This window comes from Onychostoma macrolepis, chromosome 25 (genome assembly GCF_012432095.1).
Source record: "Onychostoma macrolepis isolate SWU-2019 chromosome 25, ASM1243209v1, whole genome shotgun sequence".
Taxonomy (NCBI): domain Eukaryota; kingdom Metazoa; phylum Chordata; class Actinopteri; order Cypriniformes; family Cyprinidae; genus Onychostoma; species Onychostoma macrolepis.
In genome coordinates, this window is record NC_081179.1 from 3,141,112 (window position 1) to 3,165,472 (window position 24,361).

General features: G+C 38.3%; 3 protein-coding genes across 4 annotated transcripts; 1 reads left to right on the plus strand and 2 right to left on the minus strand.

The window, feature by feature from the left end:
• Positions 1 to 324: 324 nt before the first annotated feature.
• Positions 325 to 13,014, minus strand: LOC131534446 (uncharacterized). The gene is made up of 8 exons (XM_058767313.1): positions 12,011 to 13,014; positions 11,537 to 11,899; positions 11,181 to 11,371; positions 9,075 to 9,411; positions 7,814 to 8,438; positions 6,409 to 6,597; positions 5,749 to 6,215; positions 325 to 2,622 (listed from the first exon to the last, which is right to left on the minus strand). The coding sequence occupies exons 1-8, from the start codon at positions 12,179 to 12,181 to the stop codon at positions 1,462 to 1,464; spliced, it is 3,504 nt and encodes a 1,167-aa protein (XP_058623296.1). The 5' UTR covers positions 12,182 to 13,014; the 3' UTR covers positions 325 to 1,461.
• Position 13,015: 1 nt separating this feature from the next.
• On the minus strand, positions 13,016 to 14,381 carry LOC131534984 (uncharacterized). Its single transcript, XM_058768136.1, has 4 exons — positions 14,282 to 14,381; positions 13,766 to 14,142; positions 13,107 to 13,625; positions 13,016 to 13,060 (listed from the first exon to the last, which is right to left on the minus strand). The coding sequence occupies exons 2-4, from the start codon at positions 13,934 to 13,936 to the stop codon at positions 13,016 to 13,018; spliced, it is 735 nt and encodes a 244-aa protein (XP_058624119.1). The 5' UTR covers positions 13,937 to 14,142; positions 14,282 to 14,381.
• A 996-nt stretch (positions 14,382 to 15,377) lies between these two features.
• On the plus strand, positions 15,378 to 22,750 carry yars2 (tyrosyl-tRNA synthetase 2, mitochondrial). 2 transcript variants are annotated; one of them, XM_058767319.1, is made up of 5 exons: positions 15,668 to 16,815; positions 18,494 to 18,661; positions 19,162 to 19,317; positions 20,345 to 20,515; positions 20,808 to 21,682. In XM_058767319.1, exons 1-5 carry the CDS (start codon positions 16,046 to 16,048, stop codon positions 20,965 to 20,967), a joined length of 1,425 nt encoding a protein of 474 aa, XP_058623302.1. In that variant the 5' UTR covers positions 15,668 to 16,045; the 3' UTR covers positions 20,968 to 21,682. The 2 variants fall into 2 exon arrangements, with proteins under 2 accessions (XP_058623303.1, XP_058623302.1); XM_058767320.1 differs by lacking the exon at positions 18,494 to 18,661 and having other exon boundaries at positions 15,378 to 16,815; positions 20,808 to 22,750.
• The last annotated feature ends 1,611 nt before the right edge of the window (positions 22,751 to 24,361 follow it).

Below are 24,361 nucleotides of genomic sequence, written 5' to 3' on the forward strand. Positions count from 1 at the left end.
CGTTAGTCCCTGTAGCTCAGGTTACAGTAAAGTCAAGTACTGTTCTGCCTCTGACAGCATCATTTCTAATAAATGCTTGATTTTAAGAAGCTGGCTGATACAGATCTGTGACTTTATACTAGCTGATTATTAAAAAAAGGCCTCAGTGGTGGCGTTTTTGCTGTACTTTGGCTTAAATGTTTGACAAATGTATATCTAGTCCTGTCTCAAAATAAAAGACATCTTTGTAAAACTCAAATGCAGAAATGTGTCTTTAATATACAAAATCCAAGTAATTTGGAAAAAGACACCAATCCAATTCTAATTTCCCAAACTTTACCTAATATTTCACAAAAGCAGACTCGTTGTATAGTGCCATCCAGTGGTGTACAGTCCAAAATATACATGCATTGTATATTTTATATTGTCTAGTACAAATTCTTTTTTTCATAGATCATACTATTTAGAATCTATTTAATAATCTAAAATAGTTGTTTACTAAAATGTTTACTGTCTTAGTTTATTGTCTTTTTCTGTATTACTTTTTAAAGGGGTCATGAACTGCCTTTGTTTTTTATTTTGTACTGTTCTCTGAAGTCGACTTATAATGTTATCAAGACTTTTACGTCAAAAAAACAATTTAGAAGTAATAAACTATTTTCTGTCCTGTGCTAGACTAACTGAGACTTGGTGACCCATACTAGGAATTAGTGCTCTGCATTTAACCCATCCAAGTGCACACACACAGTAGTGAACACACACCTGGAGAAGCCATATTGCTGTGGTGCCCGGGGAGCAGTTTGGGGTTCGGTGCCTTGCTCAAGGGTCTCACCTCAGTCGTGGTATTGAGGGTGGAATCGGCAGGTGGGGCTAAACAGGCAGTGCTGTAGAAGCAGGCGTTGATCATCTTCTGCGGAGGCGGTGCTTATCCACACTATTACATCATAGAGTAGAACATTCCACAAGCTGTCGTTTTGGAAGACTGCCTTCAATATAAGCTGTTTTTAGACCAACAAGAAAGTTTTGAGTTCTGAAACTCTCAGCATGTTTTTTTAGTACAGTGACCACTTATATGTCAAAAGATCAAGGGAATTTTGGTTTCTCAGTTCATGACCTGTTAAATAAGTACTCGGCCCAGTTAGAAATAGTTCATCAGCAATTCGAAATTCTTACTGAACTTGATCGACGATATAGTGGGCTGTCACATGGGACAAGTTAATTTTCTCAGAGCTGGTCTGTGTGGACCAATCACAGTCATTTGTTATTACAGAAATATATATATTTTTTTTTTTTAATCATTTGAAAGACATCGCTAACTCGATTTTTTTATATTTATATCAATGCAACAGATCACTATGTAGTTACATAAAATGGAACATATCAAATAAGAATATAAATACAGTAACTGATAAAAAACTTTTCAGTGTAAACAATGTAAACCTTTCAAATGTAATGTTTCCTTTTTTAAAAAGAACACTAAGTTTACTGCCGTGAGTCTACAACTGAGGTAAAATGTTCATAACTGGTGTAGACTCTGCTGTTAAGCCCTTTTGAGGTCGACATCATTTTCACAGGGCAAAAAGTCTTCTTCTTGTATTTTTTGTGTCCCCGAGTTGGTTGGCTGCATAGTGTACAAACAGGCAATTTTTGTACATGTGACATCTTGGCTCCAACATTTGTAAGATTGCCTGCATGTTTGCGTTTATACAGTGTAGCCCTGGCCCAGGCTGAAGGGCTGTCAATACTCTGTGATGTGTCACTTCGGCTGGTGGACGTAGTCACTGGTGTTGTGTTGGTGGAAGTAGCTGGGATCACTCGTGTGGCAGATGAAGCGATTTTAGCAAGAGGGTTGATGATGATGGAAGTGACTGGTGTTTTTCTTTCAGTCACACAAGATACTTTGACCGGCAGTAGTAAGTTGGGAATTGGCACAGACTCCTTTGGCAGCAGAGCCTTTTGAACTGGCATCGCAGTGTCTGTCCTTCCTTTTAAAACCTTGGTCCCTGCTTTGCTTGAAATGTGTTCAAACTCCATCTGTGGGAAGTCAGGTGGAGGGAGAACGGACGGTTGGCATGGAGCTAGAGGTAGCTCTATTGAAGAGATTAACATGGTCTTCAGCACGGTAGCAGATGGCAATTTAGTCGACTGCAGGTTGAGGAGTCTCTCTAGATGGCGGATAAAATCACAGACTGTTTTGGTGTCAATTTTTGGCAAAGGTATACCCAGTTTGCTCAGAACCGGATCCTCTACCAATACGCAATGCTGAAGTCTCTCATAGGCTTTTGCGATGGTGTTTTTTTCAGGGCTTGCCGGAGTACTGTGCGGTGACCCCAACCAGAGAAGTTTCACTAGTGTGTACATCAGCCTGTTGTGCTGAGAACTGATGTCTTGCTGGGCCAGTGCAAGATCGTCTCTCTTTGTGCGACAATAAAGCGCATTACCCCAGTGTGTTTTGTAGAGTTGGTGAAACTTCGGTGGTTGTTTGTCGTGTTCCTCTACAGCGCTCCATGCTTCGATGAGCCTGTTCCTCTGTTCTGTTGTTAGGCTCAACTTGTCCTCAGTCAGACTAATCTCCACCAGCAGAGAACAGAACTTTTCCAGCTGTCGGAAGCCAGGAAGCGGGTTGGAACTACAAACATCCTCCTGTTGAAAAGTTTAACAAAATTGTATATTAAGTTAAAGTGCTTACTCAAAAAGAAAAGAAAAATGATCATATTTTCTTCTAGGGCTGGTCGAATTGGCCAAAAATTCATGTGTTGGTATACGGTATATATCTAGATATGTGACCCTGGACCACAAAACCAGTCATAAGGGTCAATTTTTTTAAATTGAGATTTATACATCATCTGAAAGCTAAATAAATAAGCTTTCCACTGATGTATGGTTTGTAGGACAGGCCAATATTTGGCTGAGATACAGCTATTTGAAAATCTGGAATCTGAGGGTGCAAAAAAAAAAAATCTAAATATTGAGAAAATCGCCTTTAAAGTTGTCCAAATGAAGTTCTTAGCAATGCATATTACTAATTAAAAATTAAGTTTTAATATATTTATGGTAGGAAATTTACCAAATATCTTCATGGAACATGATCTTTACTTAATATCCTAATGATTTTGGGCGTAAAAGAAAAATCTATTATTTTGTCCCATACAATGTATTGTTGGCTATTGCTACAAATATACCTGTGCTACTTATGACTGGTTTTGTGGTCCAGGGTCACATATTATACATATTTCTACATATTGCCGATTCCGATAATATCATGCATCCCTACTTTTAATGATCGATGGTTGAAGGGCGAGTAAAATAATGTCATCTCATTGTACCCAGCAAGGTTATTTTCGTAAACGAAAGCTAAAACGAAACGAAACTAATAACAGTCATTGAAAAGCTAACTGAAATAAAATAATAGTTATCAAAAATAAATAATAATTTCCCCATGGCGTAAAAAATATATGAGCTGTGTGGCCGAAATACCTGTAAATGGCACATCATGCACGTAAAGTTATCTGGCGAAGAGACACTAAGCAGTTTAAAGCAGAGTCCTGCATGGGTCCTGTTTGATTAACCTGAACCTGCAGTACTTAAAAAGACAACCGACCCGTTATCTGACGGTCGCCGTGATTTTGCCAAGTAAGACATGTTCCTGGATCAACATCTTTTGTTGATCCTGGATCAACATTATTGTCCAAAAATATAGACTTAACCCAATCTCTACCCCTAAACCTAACCCTACCCATAATTTATTCCTAAAATCAGTGAGAAATGATAGCTGATTAACAAGGGTGTCGAAGCACCTAACCCTGATCATAAGCCTAAAACTTACATTTCCTGAAAAGTTATCCCTCAATTCTGATTGGTTGATTGGAATGACGTTCCAGGATCAACAAAGATGTTGATCCAGGAACATGTTGTACTTGGTGAAATCACGCTCACCGTTATCTGACAGCAGCACTAATTTAATTCTGTACCCAACCCGACCCTGCAAATGACAGCGTAAATAATATTCTGCTAAACTTTAATCAAATTAAATCTAAAACTGAAACTAAACCATATAAAAACTAACAGAAATGTGTTCACAAAAAAAAAACTAAACTAAAACTCATAAAATTATGAATGAAACTAATAAAAACTAAACTGAAATTTGAAAACTATATTAAAATAAAAGAATTTAAAAATGCAAAACTATAATAACCTTGGTACCCAGTTTTTGAAAAGGCTTATTGCGTTCATAGACCAAACCTTTTGCTGATTGTTTACAGTGTAAATGGAAGTTACTCCTATAATTTGCCCAAAGCGTCATGGGGCGTAGGAAAAAGGTGGATACACTATACTATATCTTAAAAGTTTTTAAAGCCCTTCATATAAAGTTTGTCACATGTTTAGAACAAATTGGTTCATGCACTTTCTCTGCAGCAGCTCACTTCTGTGTCCTCCACTACATTTTTCAACTATACTGTCAAATAAAAATAAAGAAAATAGTAACAAATACTCTAATTACAAGCAACAGCACAAATAAAATAAACAGTGCTTTTCAGGTTTTTTAGGTAGGTCTAACAGTGTTTTTAGGTACAGAAATTTAATAAAGTAATCAAATGTAAAATAACAATGCATATATAACTGTATAAATTAAAGATTATTTCCTGATTAAAGCGGTCATATAATGCGATTTCAAGTTTTCCTTTCTCTTTGGAGTGTTACGAGCTGTTTGTGCATAGATAAGATCTCTGAAGTTGCAAAGACTAAAGTCTCAAAACCAAAGAGATATTCTTTATAAAAGTTAAGACTCTACCACGCCTTCCTAAAACGGCTCATTTAAACACGTCAACGTCACGGTGTGAGAAGATTTGCAAAACACCGCACAAATATTTACGCAAAGAAAGAGGGCGTGATTTTTATTCTCGCTGTAGTGTTGTTGCTGCCGCCAGCGCCATGTCCTGGAGACGCTGTGTTTCATTGTAAAAGCGAAAGTACTTTGTTTGGGCTTCCAAAAGAGGACACAACTAGAAATCAGTGGTTAAGTTGTATTTACAACACTGTTCCAGAACAGTTCAACCCAAATATTAGAGTGTGTGCAGCGCATTTTACGGACTATTTCCAGAACCTGAGAGTAGCCTGCCAGCTGCTCAAAGGCTGTTTGTTGATTGTACGATCACAAATGCAGACATGGTAATGTTTACGCGGCTCGATGCAACGCGATGCGTAAAAACACAGTATAAGTCATTATAATCAGTAATTATGTCCCCACTGGATACAACAAATGCCTCGTTAGTAATGGGTTTTATTGTTTTAGTCTCGTTGCGCCGGGACACGGCATCACAATACAGTAAGGGGCGTAACATTTCCGTCTCACGATTGAGGTATTCGGCCAATCACAACGCACTGGATAGCTGGCCAATTAGAGCACACCACACCACATGAGCATACACACAAATCTTCTCACTGCTCATGTGAGTTCTCAGTCACATCTTCTTGTTCTTGAATGTTTAAACTGGCAAGGATTATTTGAGTTAAGTTTAAACACAGATAGCAATGTGTCTCACGTGTATCAAGCCAGAATGTGTATCCATCAACAAAAACATACATTAGCCGAACTCTGTCTGTTTTATGTTATTATTTTTAACAAACCATATAACAGATGCGCTGTCAGATCTAAGTTCTGAACTGAACCGCGGTGTGCAAGAGCGTGCCGAACCGTGGGTGCAGAACGGTACGGAACTATTTTTTACCGAGAACCGTTATACCCCTAGTAAACACTAAGTTACTTACAAAGGCTGGAGAGTGAGCTGCAGTGGTCTCGTCAGTAGTAAGGGTGATGTGGGCTGGGATGGCAGGCACTATGTCGTTATCTGCCTCTGGGTCACTCTGGTTCGCCTCATCGTCCTCATCTGGGTCAGAATGGCCAGCCTGGATCACCTCTTCCTCTGGACTGGGTCCATCCTCGGAGAGGTCACTGAGGGAGAAAGGACCATATTCTCCTGTGCTTTGGCTGAAGAGGTATTCCAAACCAAGCAACTCATTCGACATTACATTAGCAGGTGCGTGGATATTCTCCTCTACAGTCTCTCCAAACAGCTGCTGACATCGGGTGTTGAGGCGCTGAATCAGAGGAGCCGAGTACGCTCTGTGGCGTCGACCTTTGCCACCGAACACAGCATCAGAACTGCGGCCTGAATTCCAGCGAGCAATTCCGGTAATCAGGTAAACCTGATAGGGACGTGCTGCACAGTGGGGACCTTAAAAAAATAAATAAATGCAATTATATTAAAGTCATGATTACAAATAACTGAATTCACCCATATAGCAAAGATAACAATGATACACAAAATAATATCTTGAGTAAGTGCCATCACAGATGTAGCATTTATGAGCAATATGCAGATGATGGAAACTCATTTATTTATTAACTTGCTGCAATTCAACTTGTACCTGGAATCATGTTGGGCAAAGCTTTGTGGAATCCCTCCAGGCTGTTGCTTCCACGGAGACATTTGTAATAAGGGACGTCGATGCCATTGATGGTAGTGGTTCGAGCCAATCTGTACATATTCATGTCCGGAGGATCCTGAATGCACTCTAAGTGTCGCTGCTGGCTTTTCCACACATTGTCTATGGCCTCTGTAAATAAACCATATGTATATAAATAAACAAATAAATTCTGGAAAAGGGTTTTTCCATTGTGTTATTTTAGTTTTAGTATAACATTATAATACCATGCATATTTTTACTTGTTTTTATTTAAAGAAGAAACCAATCCAATGTAATGCAATCCAAATTGACATTTGAGGCTCAATGCAATAGAAAAGCAATACAAGTTTTTAGATAGAGTATTTTCCGCTTGTTTATTGTCATATAAAAATTTGGCATGCCGTTTCTTTAAACAATGGTATAAACATCATTCAACGTAAATTGTGATCATCGTAATTAACAATCGCAATTATAATTTCAAGGGAATAATCGGAAATATATATACAAACTGCCTTCAAAAGTTTGGGATTTTTAACATCGAGGCTGTATCTATTTGATCAAAAATACAGAAAAAAACTTTTGTAAAATTTTGTAATTTTGTAAAATATTATTGCAATTCAAAATAACAGTTTTCTATTTTAATATACTTTAAAATATAATTTGTTCCTGTGTTTTCGTAATCTATTACTCCAGTCTTCAGTGTCGCGTGATCCTTCAGAAATCATTCTAATATGCTGTTGGAAACAGTTGTGCTGCTTAATATTTTTGGGATCTGTGATGCTTTTTTCAGGATTCTTTGATAAATAAAAAGTTAAAAAGAACAGTGTTTATTCAAAATGGAACTTTTGTGTTACAATATACGCTACTATTCAAAAGTAGTCAATTTTTTTTTTTTTTTTTTTTTAAGAAATTAACACTTTTATTCAGCAAGGATGTGTTAAATGAATAAAAAGTGATAGTAAAGATTTCTAAAGATTTCTATTTTGAATCAATTCAATTTTTTTTCAATTAATTAAATTAAATTATTTTATTCATCAAAGAATTAAAGAAAAAAAGCATCACAGGTTCCAAAAAATATTAAGTTTCAACACTGATAATAAATCAGCATATTAGAATGATTTCTGAAGGATCATGTGACATGTGGCTGATAAATTCAGCGCTGCGTCAGAAATAAATTATATTTTAAAGTATATCAAAGTAGGAAACCAATATTAGAAACTGCAATAATATTTCACAATATTAGTGTTTTTTTTCTGTATTTTTGATCAAATAAATACAGCCTTGATGAGCATAAGAGACTCCATCTGATTCCCAACTTTTGAACAGCAGTGTATTACATTTTCTATGTCTACATCACATTATATACCTGGACTCTTGAAGAGGCTGACTCCGCTTTCGTCTAGCCCAGCAGGACCTTTGAGTTCATCAATGGCTATCTGGACTAGCCGGAATGTCTCCTGAGCCCCAAGTGTAACTCTGCGGACGTGGTGCTTCAGTTGTTCTTTTGACACATAGAGTCGCACCATATCTTCATCAGTGACAGAGTTAAAAGTTCCTGGGTCCTTTGCTTTGACTGCTTTGATGAGCAGCTCTACGTCAGTGCGATTGTATGCTAGCACTGCTCCTACTAGGGCAGACTTGAACACTGCATACTTAGAATGGCTGTGAGTGCAAATGGCCGCATCAAAATGATGGATCCAATGAAATATGTCCAGACGCACAACCATACCATTATCTACCCAATCTAGGAACAAGGTCTCCACGGCAGCTCGGCCTTGTGCACGGCAACACCCACGGTCAACGTACAGGATTTTAGGCACAGGTTGATTGGCCTGCTGGAACCTGTCTATTACTCCACGACACATGGGCTCCAGGCACTCGATGGGCTCCACACACGTGAGAACAAACGAGACAATCTGGGAATTCTCATTGCCTATACTGGTAAACCACTTAGCTGAGTCTTTACCCTCCCCAGACAGCTTCTTCACCACCTGCAAAATGGAACAAATCTGAGACTCTGATATTTCCAGACTGAGATTTTTATTGGGGATGACCATGTCGATTAAACTTATATTAAAACCACCAGTAGGTGGCAGCAAGTCACTGTTAATAAGCGAGTCATTGCGATTGAACCGAATCATTTAAAAGGTTGATTCATTCAGAAGCTACATTCATTGTTGCTCAGAGACGCAAAACAGTGCTGTGGCTTTGTTTGGATTTATTTTTGTTGGCGAAATAAAGCAAAAACAGGCAATATAGTGTATAAAACATAAGTCTCTTAATTAACTTCTTGTTTATTGAACTGCTGTAAAAAAAAAAAAAAAAAAAAAAACACATTTGTAATTATCGCAGACAATATATATCGCACACCCCAACTTAATATTACCTAATATTACTTTAAACTTGTATGACTTACTAGTCATACTAGTAAGTCATACTAGTACCCCCCCCCCCAGTGTTCATGTTACTGGGTATTTACCAAAATTATTACAGAGTACTACTAATACACTCTATGCACTTCTTTTGTATTCAACTAATAAAAACAAAGTCATACAGGTCTGAAATAACATAAAAGTATAAAGATAAATGGTATTTATCAGGCATGCTTTACGCTATTTTGTACGTACCTTTTTAGTGGAGTCCATTTTTAGCACTGTGCCAAAAGTGGAGAGAATCTGGTTCCTGTAGTCCTGTACGTTGTTGGCCTCTGCAAGCAGGGAGGCATGACGAAGAAGATGAGCAGAGGGCAGCTCTCTTGGAGGAGGTGGAGCCTCAAACTTGTGTCCTAAGGCTGACACGATCCCCCCAGGCTTCGTAATAGTCATGAGGAGTGTGGTGTACAGGTCTTTCCTGTGGAGATACTCCTCAAAGTGATTCTCCTGGATTTGTCGCCACACCTTCACCATGGTGTTCCCTTCAGTCCAGTGTCGCAGAAGGCACACCACGTTTTTGTCCACACCACGCCTGTAAAATGTTATGATTAATAAGCCGGCAGTACATTGGCTGAGAAAGCAAATAGAAAACACAAGCAAATAGAAAAAGCACCATCAAATTAAGAAAGCATCTTCATTAGTTTGACAGCACATGTGCTGAAAATACTCGCAACACAACCAAAAACTGAAACGCGCTGCAAATACAGAAACGCACTGCAAATACTCACAACACAAGCAAATACAAAATCACGCAGCAAAAACAGAAACGTGCTACAAATACAACACAACCAAATACGAAAACGCGCTGAAAGTGCTCCGCAACACAACCAAATACAAAAAATACGCTGCAAAAACGGAAACGCGACAAATACTCGCAACACAACCAAATACAAAAACGCGCGGAAAATACTCACAATACAACCAAATATAAAATGTGTTGCAAAATAGAAACGCGCTGCAAATACAGAAGCACTGCAAATACTCACAACACAAGCAAATACAAAATCACGCAGCAAAAACAGAAACGTGCTACAAATACAACACAACCAAATACGAAAACGCGCTGAAAGTGCTCCGCAACACAACCAAATACAAAAAATACGCTGCAAAAACGGAAACGCGACAAATACTCGCAACACAACCAAATACAAAAACGCGCGGAAAATACTCACAATACAACCAAATATAAAAATGTGCTGCAAAAATAGAAACGCGCTGCAAATACTCGCAACACAACCAAATACAGAAATGCGCTGCAAATACGTACAGACCACAACAGAACCCTTATGGAAATTAACCATGGTTTTACTACAAAAAAAACAACAACAAAAAAACCATGGTTACTACAGTTAAACCATGGTAACCACAAGTTAATTTGTAGTAAAACTGCGGTTATACAAATGTAAATAGGCAAATAAATAAATAAACAAACTAACAAATAAATAGATATATATTTTTTGTAATAAAACCATGGTTCATTTTTGTAAGGGAAGCTGAAAAGTAAGTTAGCCAGCTTACATAACGTTTACATAATGTTTCACAGTTACAGTAATTGTGTATATTGTCTGCTTATTTAGGCTAATAATATCCAAAAAAGCTAAGGAATCATATGATCAGAATGTTAAAATAAGCAAAAATCTCACCTTTCAGAGTAGACATTGATAAGCATGTCCCAGGTTCGTCACTTGTTGCAGTTCCCTTAAACATTTCCGATGTGGTCTGTGCGTATTTGTGGCGCGTTTCTGTATTTGGTTGTGTTGTGAGTATTTGCAGAGCGTTTCTGTATTTGGTTGTGTTGTGAGTATTTGCAGCACGTCTCTGTATTTGGTTGTGTTGACAGTATTTGCAGAGCGTTTCTGTTTTTTAAGTGCATTTCTATATTTGGTTGTGTTGTGAGTATTTGCAGCGTGTTTTTCTAGTTGTTCGCGTTGTGAGTATTTGCAGCGCGTTTTTGTATTTGGTTTTGCTGGGAATATTTGCTGCGCGTTTCTGTATTTGGTTGTGTTGTGAGTATTTGCAGTGTGCTTCTGTATTTAGTTGTGTTGTGAGTATTTGCAGCGTGTTTCTGTTTTTGCAGCGCATTCCTGTATTTGGTTTTGTTGTATTTGCAGCGCGTTTCTGTATTTTGTTGCGTTGTGAGTATTTGCAGCACGTGTGTTGTCAAATTGATGAAGATTGTTTCTTAATTTGCATGTGTTTTTTTTTCTTTTCCATTTGCAGCGCATTGAGCTCTCTCGGCCACCATTCGACAGTGGCTAATTCAAGGCATGTTAAGTTTACACCGATCTTTAGTGTACTCACGTGTCTGTGAGGACAGCAGGGAACATGGCTTGGTGGGCCTCACTGAGTTGGCGCAGGATAACAGGATCCCATGCCAACCAATGCCCCACCTTGCCACTGCCATGACCCCTGGCTGCTTTGGTGCACTGTCCACAGCACAGGACCTCTGTCAGCATACAATACCAGCTGGATACATCGCAAATGTGACAAACCTGCAGTATTAAAAAAAAAAAAAAGTTTAATATGCTATTAAAAACAACAATGCATTGTTTGATTTAATCTGTAGGTGTATTTGTATAAAAACAAATCATAAAATTGTTGCATTTCAAGCAACTGTAATATTAATGAATCTTAATATTAATAGAATTAATGAATACCCTGGTGTGGTAGCCCGACTTGTAGAGGTACACAGCCTTTCCTTGACCCACACATTCTGCACCCCGAGGACACTTCAGTAAGTATTTCCATACTCCAACAGGCTGCCACACAAAGACGCGACTTCGAAAAAAGATATGCGGAGTTGGCAGAGTACCACTAATGTAGCCTGGAGGTTCTGGAGGGTAAAACCACATCCGGTCAGATTTTAGTACTCGACTCCTCTTCAATACTCCGGTGTTGTCACGATACACCTGAATGGGGCCAAAGAGTCCTCGTTCGGTGTCGTCCTTCACCCAGGAGAGGTCAGCTGGTGGGATACCATTGGGATTTTCCCAAAGTTGCACCCAACCTTCCAGCTCAACCTGAACCATGTCAAAACAGAAAACGTAATTACAAAATAATACATAAGCATAATTTCATGCCAATTATAATCATTTATGGTTAATACATTTGCATATGTAAATATTACTCACTGGGGAGTCACATGGTTCTGCAGAGGAAACGTGACTTATGGCTGTGGATGAGGACTTTGATGCCTGTGTGTATGTGGCTGTGGATGAGGATGCTGGCGTGTAGATGGCTGTGGATGAGGATGCTGGCGTGTAGATGGCCGTGGATGAAGATGCTGGGGTGTAGATGGTCATGGATGAGGATGTTGGTGTGCAGATGGCCGTGGATGAAGACGCTGGCGTGTAGATGGCCGTGGATGAAGATGCTGGGGTGTAGATGGTCGTGGATGAGGATGTTGGTGTGCAGATGGCCGTGGATGAAGATGCTGGGGTGTAGATGGTCGTGGATGAAGATGCTGGGGTGTAAATGGTTGTGGATGAGGATGCTGGCGTAGATGGCTGTGGATGAGGATGCTGGCGTGTAGATGGCTGTGGATGAAGATGCTGGGGTGTAGCTGGCCGTGGATGAGGATGTTGGCGTGCAGATGGCTGTGGATGAAGATGCTGGGGTGTAAATGGTCGTGGATGAAGATGCTGGCGTGTAAATGGCTGTGGATGAAGATGCTGGCGTGTAGATGGCTGTGGATGGAGATGCTGGGGTGTAGATGGCCGTGGATGAGGATGTTGGCGTGCAGATGGCTGTGGATGAAGATGTTGGGGTGTAAATGGTTGTGGATGAGGATGCTGGCGTGTAAATGGTTGTGGATGAAGATGCTGGCGTGTAGATGGCTGTGGATGAAGATGCTGGGGTGTAGATGGCCGTGGATGAGGATGTTGGCGTGCAGATGGCTGTGGATGAAGATGTTGGGGTGTAAATGGTTGTGGATGAAGATGTTGGGGTGTAAATGGTTGTGGATGAGGATGCTGGCGTGTAAATGGTTGTGGATGAAGATGCTGGCGTGTAGATGGCTGTGGATGAAGATGCTGGGGTGTAGATGGCCGTGGATGAGGATGTTGGCGTGCAGATGGCTGTGGATGAAGATGCTGGCGTGTAAATGGCTGTGGATGAAGATGCTGGGGTGTAGATGGTCATGGATGAGGATGTTGGTGTGCAGATGGCCGTGGATGAAGATGCTGGGGTGTAAATGGTCGTGGATGAAGATGCTGGGGTGTAGCTGGCCGTGGATGAGGATGTTGGTGTGCAGATGGCTGTGGATGGAGACACTGGGGTGTAGATGGCCGTGGATGAAGATGCTGGCGTGTAGATGGCCATGGATGAAGACGCTGGCGTGTAGATGGCCATGGATGAAGACGCTGGCGTGTAGATGGCTGTGGATGGAGACACTGGGGTGTAGATGGTCATGGATGAGGATGTTGGCGTGCAGATGGCTGTGGATGAAGATGTTGGGGTGTAAATGGTTGTGGATGAAGATGCTGGCGTGCAGATGGCTGTGGATGAAGATGCTGGGGTGTAGATGGCCGTGGATGAGCATGTTGGCGTGCAGATGGCTGTGGATGAAGATGCTGGGGTGTAAATGGTCGTGGATGAAGATGCTGGCGTGTAGATGGCCATGGATGAAGACGCTGGCGTGCAGGTGACTGTGGATGATGTTGTGGAAGCTGTGGACTCTGTTTTGATCACTTCTAATAAGTGAGTGTCATCCAGCCACGAGGGATCACTGATGGAAGACCTTGACATCTTTGTAACAAACATAAGTCATAACATTCTGATTAACAATTTTGTTATTATCATAAAAGAAGCAATATGCTGAAATGGTAATAACTTGTAAACATTCATTTAAAGCTGCGGTAAGATGGTTTGTGGATCACAAAACTCACTTGATCTTTCTTGTCGTAAATGTACTTCCTAAACCTTTTCATCTGCACGCTGGCAATATGGGTCACAGGCGTGTGTAGCCACTGGCTTACAGAGCTGTACGCTTTTTGGATCATACTAAAATCCTCTGGCGTGTCCTTCTGGGCAGAATACTGGTTGTAGAGCTCCCACATCTCCTGAAAGGTATGGTACTCGAACCCTTTCTGTCCATAAATGCATTGGTGGACATTGGCCTCCAGGACAATTGAGACTTGTGGAAAGCTCTCTGCGTACTCTGCCAGGTAGTCTTTTATCCAGTGATGTTGGATCTTCCCCTTTCCAGGTTTGTTAGAGAGTTCTTCTCTGTGCTTGTCAACCAAACTGCAATTACATGCATCAACTGCAAAATTAAGATTGAAACTATGCAAAAACAAAAAGGTAAAAGGCTACACAGTGATAACAGCCATGGAGTTGGAGATTATTTACTATCAGCATCTTTTTAAGCATAAATAAAAACTTTGTAAGTTGAATATGCTTACTATTTCATGTAGCCCACATCGTTTGCCACAAGCCAGTGAAACGGGGCATTGAGATACTGGCCAAATGGCAGGACCAGCTTCCCCAGGCACTGCTGTCGTGACGGTGCAGGGATCCCTTCAGCATGAAGTGCCCTTTCAGCATGGGCTACGGCAGTGGACTCATTCAGCAGCTGTGCAGGGGGGAGAGGAAAAGTCTTCTGTCTGTCTCTGTAGGCACAGGCCTCATTTGTCGCCACCAACAGGGCCTGTTGACGATCCTCTGGAGCAGTGGGGTTTTGAAGACGGATGATGGGCGTCGCCATATCAAGGTGCACTGAAATAAAGATACCACCTTGAAGTTAACTGTATTGTACTTAAAATAGTGAGATTTCTATTAGGGGTGGGCGATATGAGGCTTAACTAATTAGCTGAAAGGTAATACACTGCTAATTAACTGGTGAATTTAGAAATTTGGGGTGGGCGATATGACCAAAATCTTATCTCACAAAATGAGTAATTTTATTTCACAGTAACAATATACATCATATAGTTATTTTTGCTTTAAATAAGACATTTTTATAACAGAGAAATGTCATAATGTAGAAATTTGTCAACCGGTAAAGATTTTCGACTGTCGTCTCTATCGCGGTTACACGCTCAGGTGACATTGCTGTGCAACGTGGTGAAGAAAACTTATAGTTTACACAAGTTTTTAAGCATTGCGTTTTAAAAACAAGTGATTTTAAGCCGTTGAAACGCAATCAGCAGCGAAAGAGAACTAATTTAGCTATATGTGTGCGCTGTGAGAGAGTTATTTTTGCCGTTTTATAGGACTTGAACTGTGTCAAAATACTCGCAAGTATCCTCGTAAACACAGTAAATTAGGTCTTAAGTGAAAGCAAACAGCTGAGAAAGAAAACATGTAACAGTATATTGGACCCGGGTAGCTCTTAAAGTGACAGCAGTCTAATATTCCTGGTGTCCGACGTTCATGTTAGTCCAACAACAAAAGAGAGAAAATCTCTCACTGCTCTTTACACAGTGAAGAATATGCAGTGTTTTTATACATTTGATTACTCTATACAATGTATGTAGCATTTCTTATTTATTTGTTCTACTGTAGTTTTTTTTTGTCCTGTTGCTTGTAATTAGTTTCTTATTCTTATTTAATCACTGAGTGTTTACTTGTCTTCAGAAAATCATCATCCAGTCTGTCTGGAATGACATGAAGAAACAAAACAAACAGACAGACTAAATCCAGAAGAACTGTGGCAACGTCTCCAAGATGCTACAAGAAACCTACCTGAAAAACTATGTGCAAGTGCACCGAGGGCAAAATCTGCTTTAAACGCAAAGGATGGTCACACCAAATGTTGATTTAATTTAGTTAATAGAAGTTAATTGATAAAGAAAATCTATTTATGACATTATTCTTGACAGCATCCTCATTTTACAGCATTTTTACACAAGTGCCTAAAACAGTACTGTAGCTTTGCAGGCAAAATTAATGTTTGGAAATGTAAACTGATATTTCCTACTGACACACTACAGCAAAAGATAGAAATAACTGACTTAAACCCATTTTTTAGCTGCTGAAAATACTAGTTCTAATAATTTGATATTTTATTTTACAGCTTTTTCAGTGCCTTTTGTAATAGTATCGTTACAATATGTAAAAACCTAAACTTTGAATGCAGTTAACTGCCATTCTACTCATTTTTATTTCTACACTCCCACATCTGTCCACTAGCTGGCGAAAGCGTCCATCAAAACTGCCGTTCAAACATGGCTGCGTCCATTGCGCGGTCATGCTGTCGAGTTCATTCACGAGTCATATTCAGAAAAACAAATTACTTAAAAACTTCATTCCACTGTTCTTCATCTAGCAGAAGCGGGCTGCTCTTATCCCTGCATAACCGAGGCCTCCTGAAGGAGTCGTTCCCGGAGCACGCGGCGCAAGCGGAACTCCCGGATCTGCTCCGGTCCGCTCCGCAGACCGTCTACTGCGGCTTCGACCCGACCGCGGACAGCCTGCACGCCGGGAACCTGCTCGCCATCATCGGCCTGCTGCACTTCAGAGCCGCGGGGCACGACATCATCGCGCTGCTCGGCGGAGCCACGGCGCAGATCGGGGATCCGAGCGGGAGGTCTGCCGAGAGAGAGCGCCTCTCGCCGGCTGCGGTGGAGCAGAACTCCCGCGGTATTCTGGAGAGCCTCCACCGGATCTTCACCCACCACGAGCTGTACTTCTGCCCGGACTCGAGTAAGTTAGGCCGGCTCACGGTGCTCAATAACCGCAGCTGGTACAAGGACTGGAGCGTGCTGGAGTTCCTCTCGGAGGTCGGCAGGAGTTTTCGGATGGGAACGATGCTCAGCCGCCACAGCGTTCAGTCTCGGCTTAAAGGCGCGGAGGGCATGAGCTTCACCGAGTTCTCCTACCAGATCTTCCAGGCGTTTGACTTCTACCGTCTGCATCAGCTGCACGGCTGCAGGATCCAGCTGGGCGGAACCGATCAACTGGGAAACATCATGAGCGGACACGAGCTCATCCACAGGTAACGTTAGGACTAAACACCCCTAGGAATCGATCCTGAAAGTTGTATCGAAAGGATGGATCCTCATAAAAAATATCGAATCTAAAGTGCATTTTTAACCATTCTATTTTGCAAGATATTCGGTGCATAAAATAAGCTTCTAAGTGGGAAAATAGACCGTGTTAGTGAATAATTGTGTAGGTTGGAACTGTTTCTTCTGCTCATCGGAACACACTGAATACTGAAAGACAGAAGCAATCGATCACAGACGGGGTTCACTGCTGATGCTTCGCTCAGGTCAAAAGTAATCAAAAATGATATTACCTGAAATGTAACGTAATCCATTACATTACACTAACTACAGTTTTTGTCATGTGATTTGGAATAAGCAACTGATTGCAATTTGTAAGTAATCTACCCAGCTCTGTATGTAATGTGTGTGTGTGTATATATTAAATATATTAATGTAATAAAAAATAAAAAAATTAAATATTGTTCATCAAATTCTGAAAAAATGTATCACAGTTTCCACACACATTTTTGGCTGTTTTTCAACATTGATAATAATCAGAAATGTTTCTTGAGCAGCATATTAGAATGATTTCTGAAGGATCATGTGACACTGAAGACTGGAGTAATGATGCTGAAAATTCAGCTTTGATCACAGAAATAAATTACAGTTTAACAGATATTCAAAGAGAAAACTTTTTTTAAATCTTAATATTTCACATTTATACTTTGTTTACAGTATTTTTGATCAAATAAATGCAGCCTTGCTGAGCAATAGAGACTACTAATCTTAAAAATCGCACTGATCCCAAACATTTAAACAGTAGTGTATATATACATTAAGTGGCATATTTTCAGACATGTACCATGAAGGACTGGGTGTATATACAGTACAGAAAAATAGCTGTTTTTAAGCATGGCACTATAGTGAAAATGTTTTCTTTTGGATATGTATCTCCATAGCATTATCACAAAACATTAAATATAGTTCAAATAAAACCTGACATTATATGATTACAGTATTGGCACTAGATGATTAAACCTAAAATGCTAATAAAGGAGTTTAGCGGCACATTTGGGATTTATAGCAATTATCATATAACTTCATTTAATGACAAATAAGTCAATGCGGCATGAAATAAATTGTTGTTTTTATTTGTGCAAACAATATTTCAGAATCTCTAATGTCATGAATGTTTAGCTTCATGTGTGTCTATATAGGAGTGTGATCTTATGTTATTCTTGTGCCACAGTTATTATAATAACACTAAGCTAACAGATAACTAATATTTATTAATATTTAGATTTTTTTAAATTCATTTTAAATTGTTTGTTTTTGTACTTCTGCCATTTTATTCGTTTTTGTTTTAAATATTTCTGTTTAGCGTTATTTTTCTTTTAGTTTGTCATTTGAATATTTCAACTTAAACTTTTTATGTCTAATAGTTGCCAACATTTTTAATTTCAGCGTTTGAGGTTAAAAAGTATTTTTAATTTTATTGTAAAACACTTTAAATCAACTACGGTTGTGTTAAACTTGTGCTCTATAAATAAAATTCGCCTTGCTTTGCCTTAATTGAAGGTTTTTTATGTTCACGTTTTTCCACCTAATATTTATATTTCAGTTTTATTTCAATGAATGAATGGGATTGTTTAGAAGTTGTAGTTAACAATAAGGGCTCTTGTGCAGAAAGACGGGAGAGGAAGTGTACGGCCTGACGGTTCCTCTCGTCACCACCTCGATGGGCGATAAACTGGGGAAGACGGCCGGCAACGCTGTGTGGCTGAACAGAGATAAAACATCGCCCTTCGACTTCTACCAGTACTTCCTCCGCTTGCCAGATAACAGCGTAGAGGGGTGAGTTACCAACCACAGAGCGTCACGTCATACTCAACATGGGTTTTAAAAAATACTGTAAAAATTGTGAAATATTATTACAATTCAAAGTAACTATTTTCTATGAGAATATATTGTAAAGTGTAATTTATTCCTGTGATGCAATGCTGAATTTTCAGCATCATTACTTCAGTCTTCAGTGTCACGTGATCCTTCAGAAATAATTCTAATATGCTGATTTGCTGCTCAAGAAAATAGTGAAAATAGTTGTGCTTCTTCATATTTTGGTGGAAACCATGACGCATTGTTTTCAGGATTTTTTTACTGAATAGAAACAAAAAAAAACTGCATTTATTTGAAATGGAAATCTTTTAAATGTATGCATTGTCACTTTTGATCAATTTAATACATCCTTGCTGAATAAAAGTGTTAATTTCATTCAAAAAAATATATTTTCTTAATCCCAAATAAAAAGAATTATTCAAAATAATGCCTATTCAGAAACCCTTTTGTCCCTCCAGGTACCTGAAGCTCTTCACCTTCCTGTCTCTGGCTGAGGTGGAGAAGGTGATGGAGCAGCAGAAGCAGGATCCGGGCAAACGCATCGCCCACAAACGCCTGGCCGCTGAAGTCACCAAGCTGGTCCACGGGAAAGAGGGCTTAGAAAGCGCCAAAAGGCAAGATACTCAGTTTCTGAAGTCAGCAGCATGAAATCAAAATTGAGCCTAGTATTCAGTATTTGCTTACTTGAAGCACCTTTGGCAGTGATTACAACCTCAAGTCTTTTTGGGTATGATACGACAAGCTTTGCACACATGCATTTGGGGATTTTCTGCCATTCTTATTTACTGATATGTATACAGAGCATAAAATTAACACTCACCAAGTGCCAGCTGTGAGTAAAAATCAGTGTCGGCGAGTATATGAAATTCTAGCAACTTTTCTATTAACTGTAACAATGTGATATGGTTTGGTGCAATTATCAAATAAAATACTTTACAGTTTAATAGTATTATAATGATATTTCCTTTATTGATTTCATTTTCATTATTTGTTTAAATAATAATAATAATAATAAATATTACTAATAATAACAAAAATTGCAATTAGATTTTTCCCCAATTTGTTCCGCCTGTTTTTTTTTTGTTTTGTTTTTTATGAAATAATGCACATAGAGTTTCATGTCCGGTAAAAATATTTATGGTCAATAATTTTCCTCCTGTCACTGGCCATACGCAGGTGTGCCAAAATGTTGTTTTAATTAGTATTTTGATAGTAGTAATAATATCAACAATTATAATAATAGTAACAATTGTTATTATTATTATTATTATTATTATTTTATATAAGTATTATTTAAATATTTAAGCATTATTATTATTATAAAAATAAAAATTATTATAAAATATTTTAAAATTTAAAAGTATTATTGAAGTATTAATTCCTTTATTGACTTAAATTTTATTATTTGATTAAATAATATTTATAACAATAACATTTTAAATAATAAATAAAATTTAATCTTGTTATATTAATATTATATTAAAGTCCACACACACACCTATATATATATATATATATATATATATATATATATATATATATACACACACTCACACACCTTTAAATCTAGATAAATAATAATATTAAATAATAACATTCTAATTAAATATAGATCTATCTTTCCATCCATCTGTCACACAGGTGCACCAATGCTCTGTACCACAGTAATATTGAGGCTCTGGAGCAGATGAGTGACACTGAACTCCAGGAGCTTTTCCGAGAGGCTCCGTTCCACGAGTTTTTCCTGGATCCAGGAACGACGGTGTTGGACGCCTGCAGGAGAGCGCAAGCCATTCCTGAGGGACCACGTGGGTGAGACGTGGGAATCTTACCAGTAGTGTTTTGGAATGTTCGATTTAAATGTAACACACACTCTCGACACATTTTGTTACATTGTTACTTTTTATTCAGCCTATGAGTTACAGTTCTGTTACTTTGTATCACTTTCAAGTGACTTACTATTTGAAACTGGCTCAGTCTTAAACAATTAAGAAAAACAAATGAAGGAGTGGTTTTTGATACCTTATTTAATTTTAAAATGCATTGACGCCTTTTTGCTTCCATGTTATTTACTAGTTTATTTTCATCATTCCTGTATGAGCAGGTATCAGATGATCAAGGACGGTGGAGTTTGGATCAACCACCAGAGGGCAGCAAACCCCGAGCAAGTTCTGGTTCTGGGTCAGCACATTCTCTCTAACGGACTCAGCCTGATCCGAGTGGGAAAGAGGAACTTTTACATCCTGAAGTGGCTTAGTATGTGAATCACCAACTTTGGAAATACACATTTTTGTTCCATAGACAAACCGACCTCCATCCCAGACTCTTCAGGATTTGTAAATACATATAAAAATGCATTTTTGCATTCAAAACAAACTGCGCATCACTGTGGAAAATCCCAGCGCTCGCCAGCAGTGGTCAGTAGAGGTCTGTTTTGTTTCAGGACGGTAACCTGTGCTCTGTCTGCTTGAGTTTATCAAAGACTTTGAAATTATATGTTGAATTGAATTGTGCTGTTGAGAAACCCCATGAGAATGTCTGTGGATTATATCAAAGACGTGAGAACAGATTTTGTCTTGTTTGTGCCTGGTTTATTTGGACAAATTACACGGTTTGATGTGTGAATACGCTCCTGATTTTAAATCACACTGGAAAACTGGGTTCCGTTCAACTCTTTAATTAAGCATATTATGTGAAATTGTAATGTTTTTTTTTCCAGTTCGGCTTCTGAGGTGAAGCTCACATGAGTGTGAAGCAGTATACATAAATGAAACTAAATATGACTTAATTTATACAGTTGAAGTTCAAGTAAAGCGCATTTTAAAAACAGTAAATGTGTTGTACGATCAAGAAAATGAAATATATACAAAATTAAATCATTTTAGAAAGCTAAATAAGAGTATAAATGTTTTCTTTTTTTACAGAAATACTAGGAGTGGAAACCCATTTCTGTCACAGAAAAAAACAAAAAAAGTTGCAACTTTTTATCTCACAATGTGGAGAGTGATTCTCACAATTCTGAGAAAAAAGTCAGAATTGTGATATTAACTCTTTTTTTACTTTTTTCTTGCAATTCTGAGTTCATATCTCGCAATTCAGTTGTTTTTTTTCTCAGTTTCTCACAATTCTGCCTTTTTTTTCTCAGAATATCTAGGAGTAGTCAGAATTACAAGCTATAAGCTTGCTGTCATTATAAGTTTTGTGAGGGGAAAAAACTTGCAATTAATTGCAATTACCTTTTTTATCTTTTATTTCATGGCGGAAACAAACCAAAAAATAGAATTGCGAGGGGAAAAAAGAGTTTATACCTTGCAATTCTGTGTTTATATCACACAATTTTGAGATTGGAGAAACGGATTGAAAATTGTGAGAGAAAAAGTGTTGTTTTTTTGTTTTTTTTCAGTGGTGGAAACGGGCTTATTGCAATATTTGACCGGAACGATAAAAATGACGGTTATTTTCGTCTGTATTACTATATTTAACTGTATGTTACTATCCATTACCAATGTTTATAGGAAATCAACATCAGTGTTTATTAATCAACACCTGCCAGCCAATCAGAATCGAGTATTCAGTCAAACCATGGCATATACAACCATTATTAAACAGCCTTTGAACAGCCTAAAAAAACCCTGTCAGATGTTTAAGAATTTAAGTTTAGGTAAAAAGCATGTAAGTTTGTATTGAGCTTTCTTAAACTGACAGACGTTTGGTGTGTTGACAGGAAAAGAGATACTGGCAAACAGGCATGTCATCATTATAAGCCATGCGTAAACAGTTGTCAGTTTAGAAAGCGTCGGTCTCAGTAGCTGAAGACACTTCTGAAAACTGCAGGTTTGTGACGCCCACATGAACCCATACAGACTCAAGTGAGTCGCAGTTCTTGTCAGGACTATTGCGAGGTCTGATCGGGGCAGTGCTGTTCCTGGAAATGTTTTGGCAACTACAGCTTCTCACTTCTAGGAACTAATTAAACTTATAGTGAATCTCTTGTTGTACTTCTACATTTTGTGATTTTAGTGTCTCAAGTTTAAACATCATCTTCAGACACTAACACATTACAGGTAATGAAACCTAACCATCTTAAATGCATATCTTAGTTCATGAATCATTTGTTTCATCACATAGGAAGTGTTAGACTTGTGAAGGTTAAAAAATATATATATTTTAAGTTTTATTAATTATTTTTAGAGTTACTACGTTTTGAACATAATTTATTCTCATGGAATTTCAAGAACAATATTGAGGAACCATCCATATTCAATTGTTAGGCTATGACCACACTGTTAATAACTCTTAGATCAAGTCTAGACTTAAATTATTTTGACAGTACATCTTAGTCAAGGTTCTCTCTTTCCTTATGTATTCATTCATTTCATTACTCAGTCGTTGTTTTTTTGTTTTTTTGCATAGGTTTTTAAGCAGAAAATGATATATTCTCATGTGATTTCTTGCACAATATTTAGAACAATCATACATTTCCAGATAAAATTGTTCTACTGCTTTTAGTTTCGGTTTCACAGCGATTTTTTTTTTTTTGCATTTGCATTTGTACAAGATTCCATTGTTCTTGTTTCAGAACTTGACATTCAGCATCGAAGCGTTCGGTGTGATTCGCGAATGAATCGTTCATTTGAAGTGAATCTTATAAATGATTCAGTCGAACCGATGTGAATCACTCGCCTGTCGGAAAACATTATGACATCTGCATAACGTTTTTTGAGCCAGCAAAAAATAACATTGTCAATACAATTGAAAACTTTATTTTATTTTTTATTATTTATTTATTTATTCGAAAACGTAACGATATTAGCAGCGTTTAAACAAATAAACACGTTCTGTGGTCGCTACCTTGAGTGAAACGAATCAGCGGATCATGTAGTGAACCGATTCGAAAATGATCCATTCGAACGAAACGACTCGTTCCAGTCAGAACTCAGAGGCTCGTCGAGGGTGTTTTTATTGATTTTCTTTCTCTATCCTCATGTGATTTATTGCACAATTTTTAGAATAATCATAAATTTCCTAATAAAGTTGTTCTGCAAGCTTTTAGTTTCGATTTCACGGCGATTTCTTAGCATTTGCACAAGAACCCATTGTTCCTTTTTTACTGTTTCAGAACTTGACGTTCAACGTCACGAAGCGTTCGATTGTGATATGAGAACGACTCGTTCATTTGAAGTGAATCTTATAAATGATTCAGTCGAACCGAAGTGAATCACTCGCCTGTAGGAAAACCAGCAGAAAAACAAAACAAAAACATTTAGTCAACATGGAGCACATACACGTAAAGTAAATACATTACAAAACAAGTTTTTAAAGCAATTTATTCGAAAACGTAACAGCATTAGCTGCGTTAAACAAATAAACACGTTCAGTGGTCGCTAATGTCCCGCTGTACAAACTGTACACTTCAGTGGTAAGAAATTAACATACTGATATCCTACTCTTTTTTTTTTTTTTTTTTTAATATCTGTGAATAAATGTCATATTTTATAAACCATATGGTGATGTTGAAGTCATTTTTATTTCGTGCTGAAGAAATGTAAAATCTGGCCCGATTTAATCTTATGATGTGCTCAGATTATTTTTTTATTAATTAAACGAAATGGGTTTTATAATACCGATTAGGCGTCCATCCGTCCATGCCACTTACCT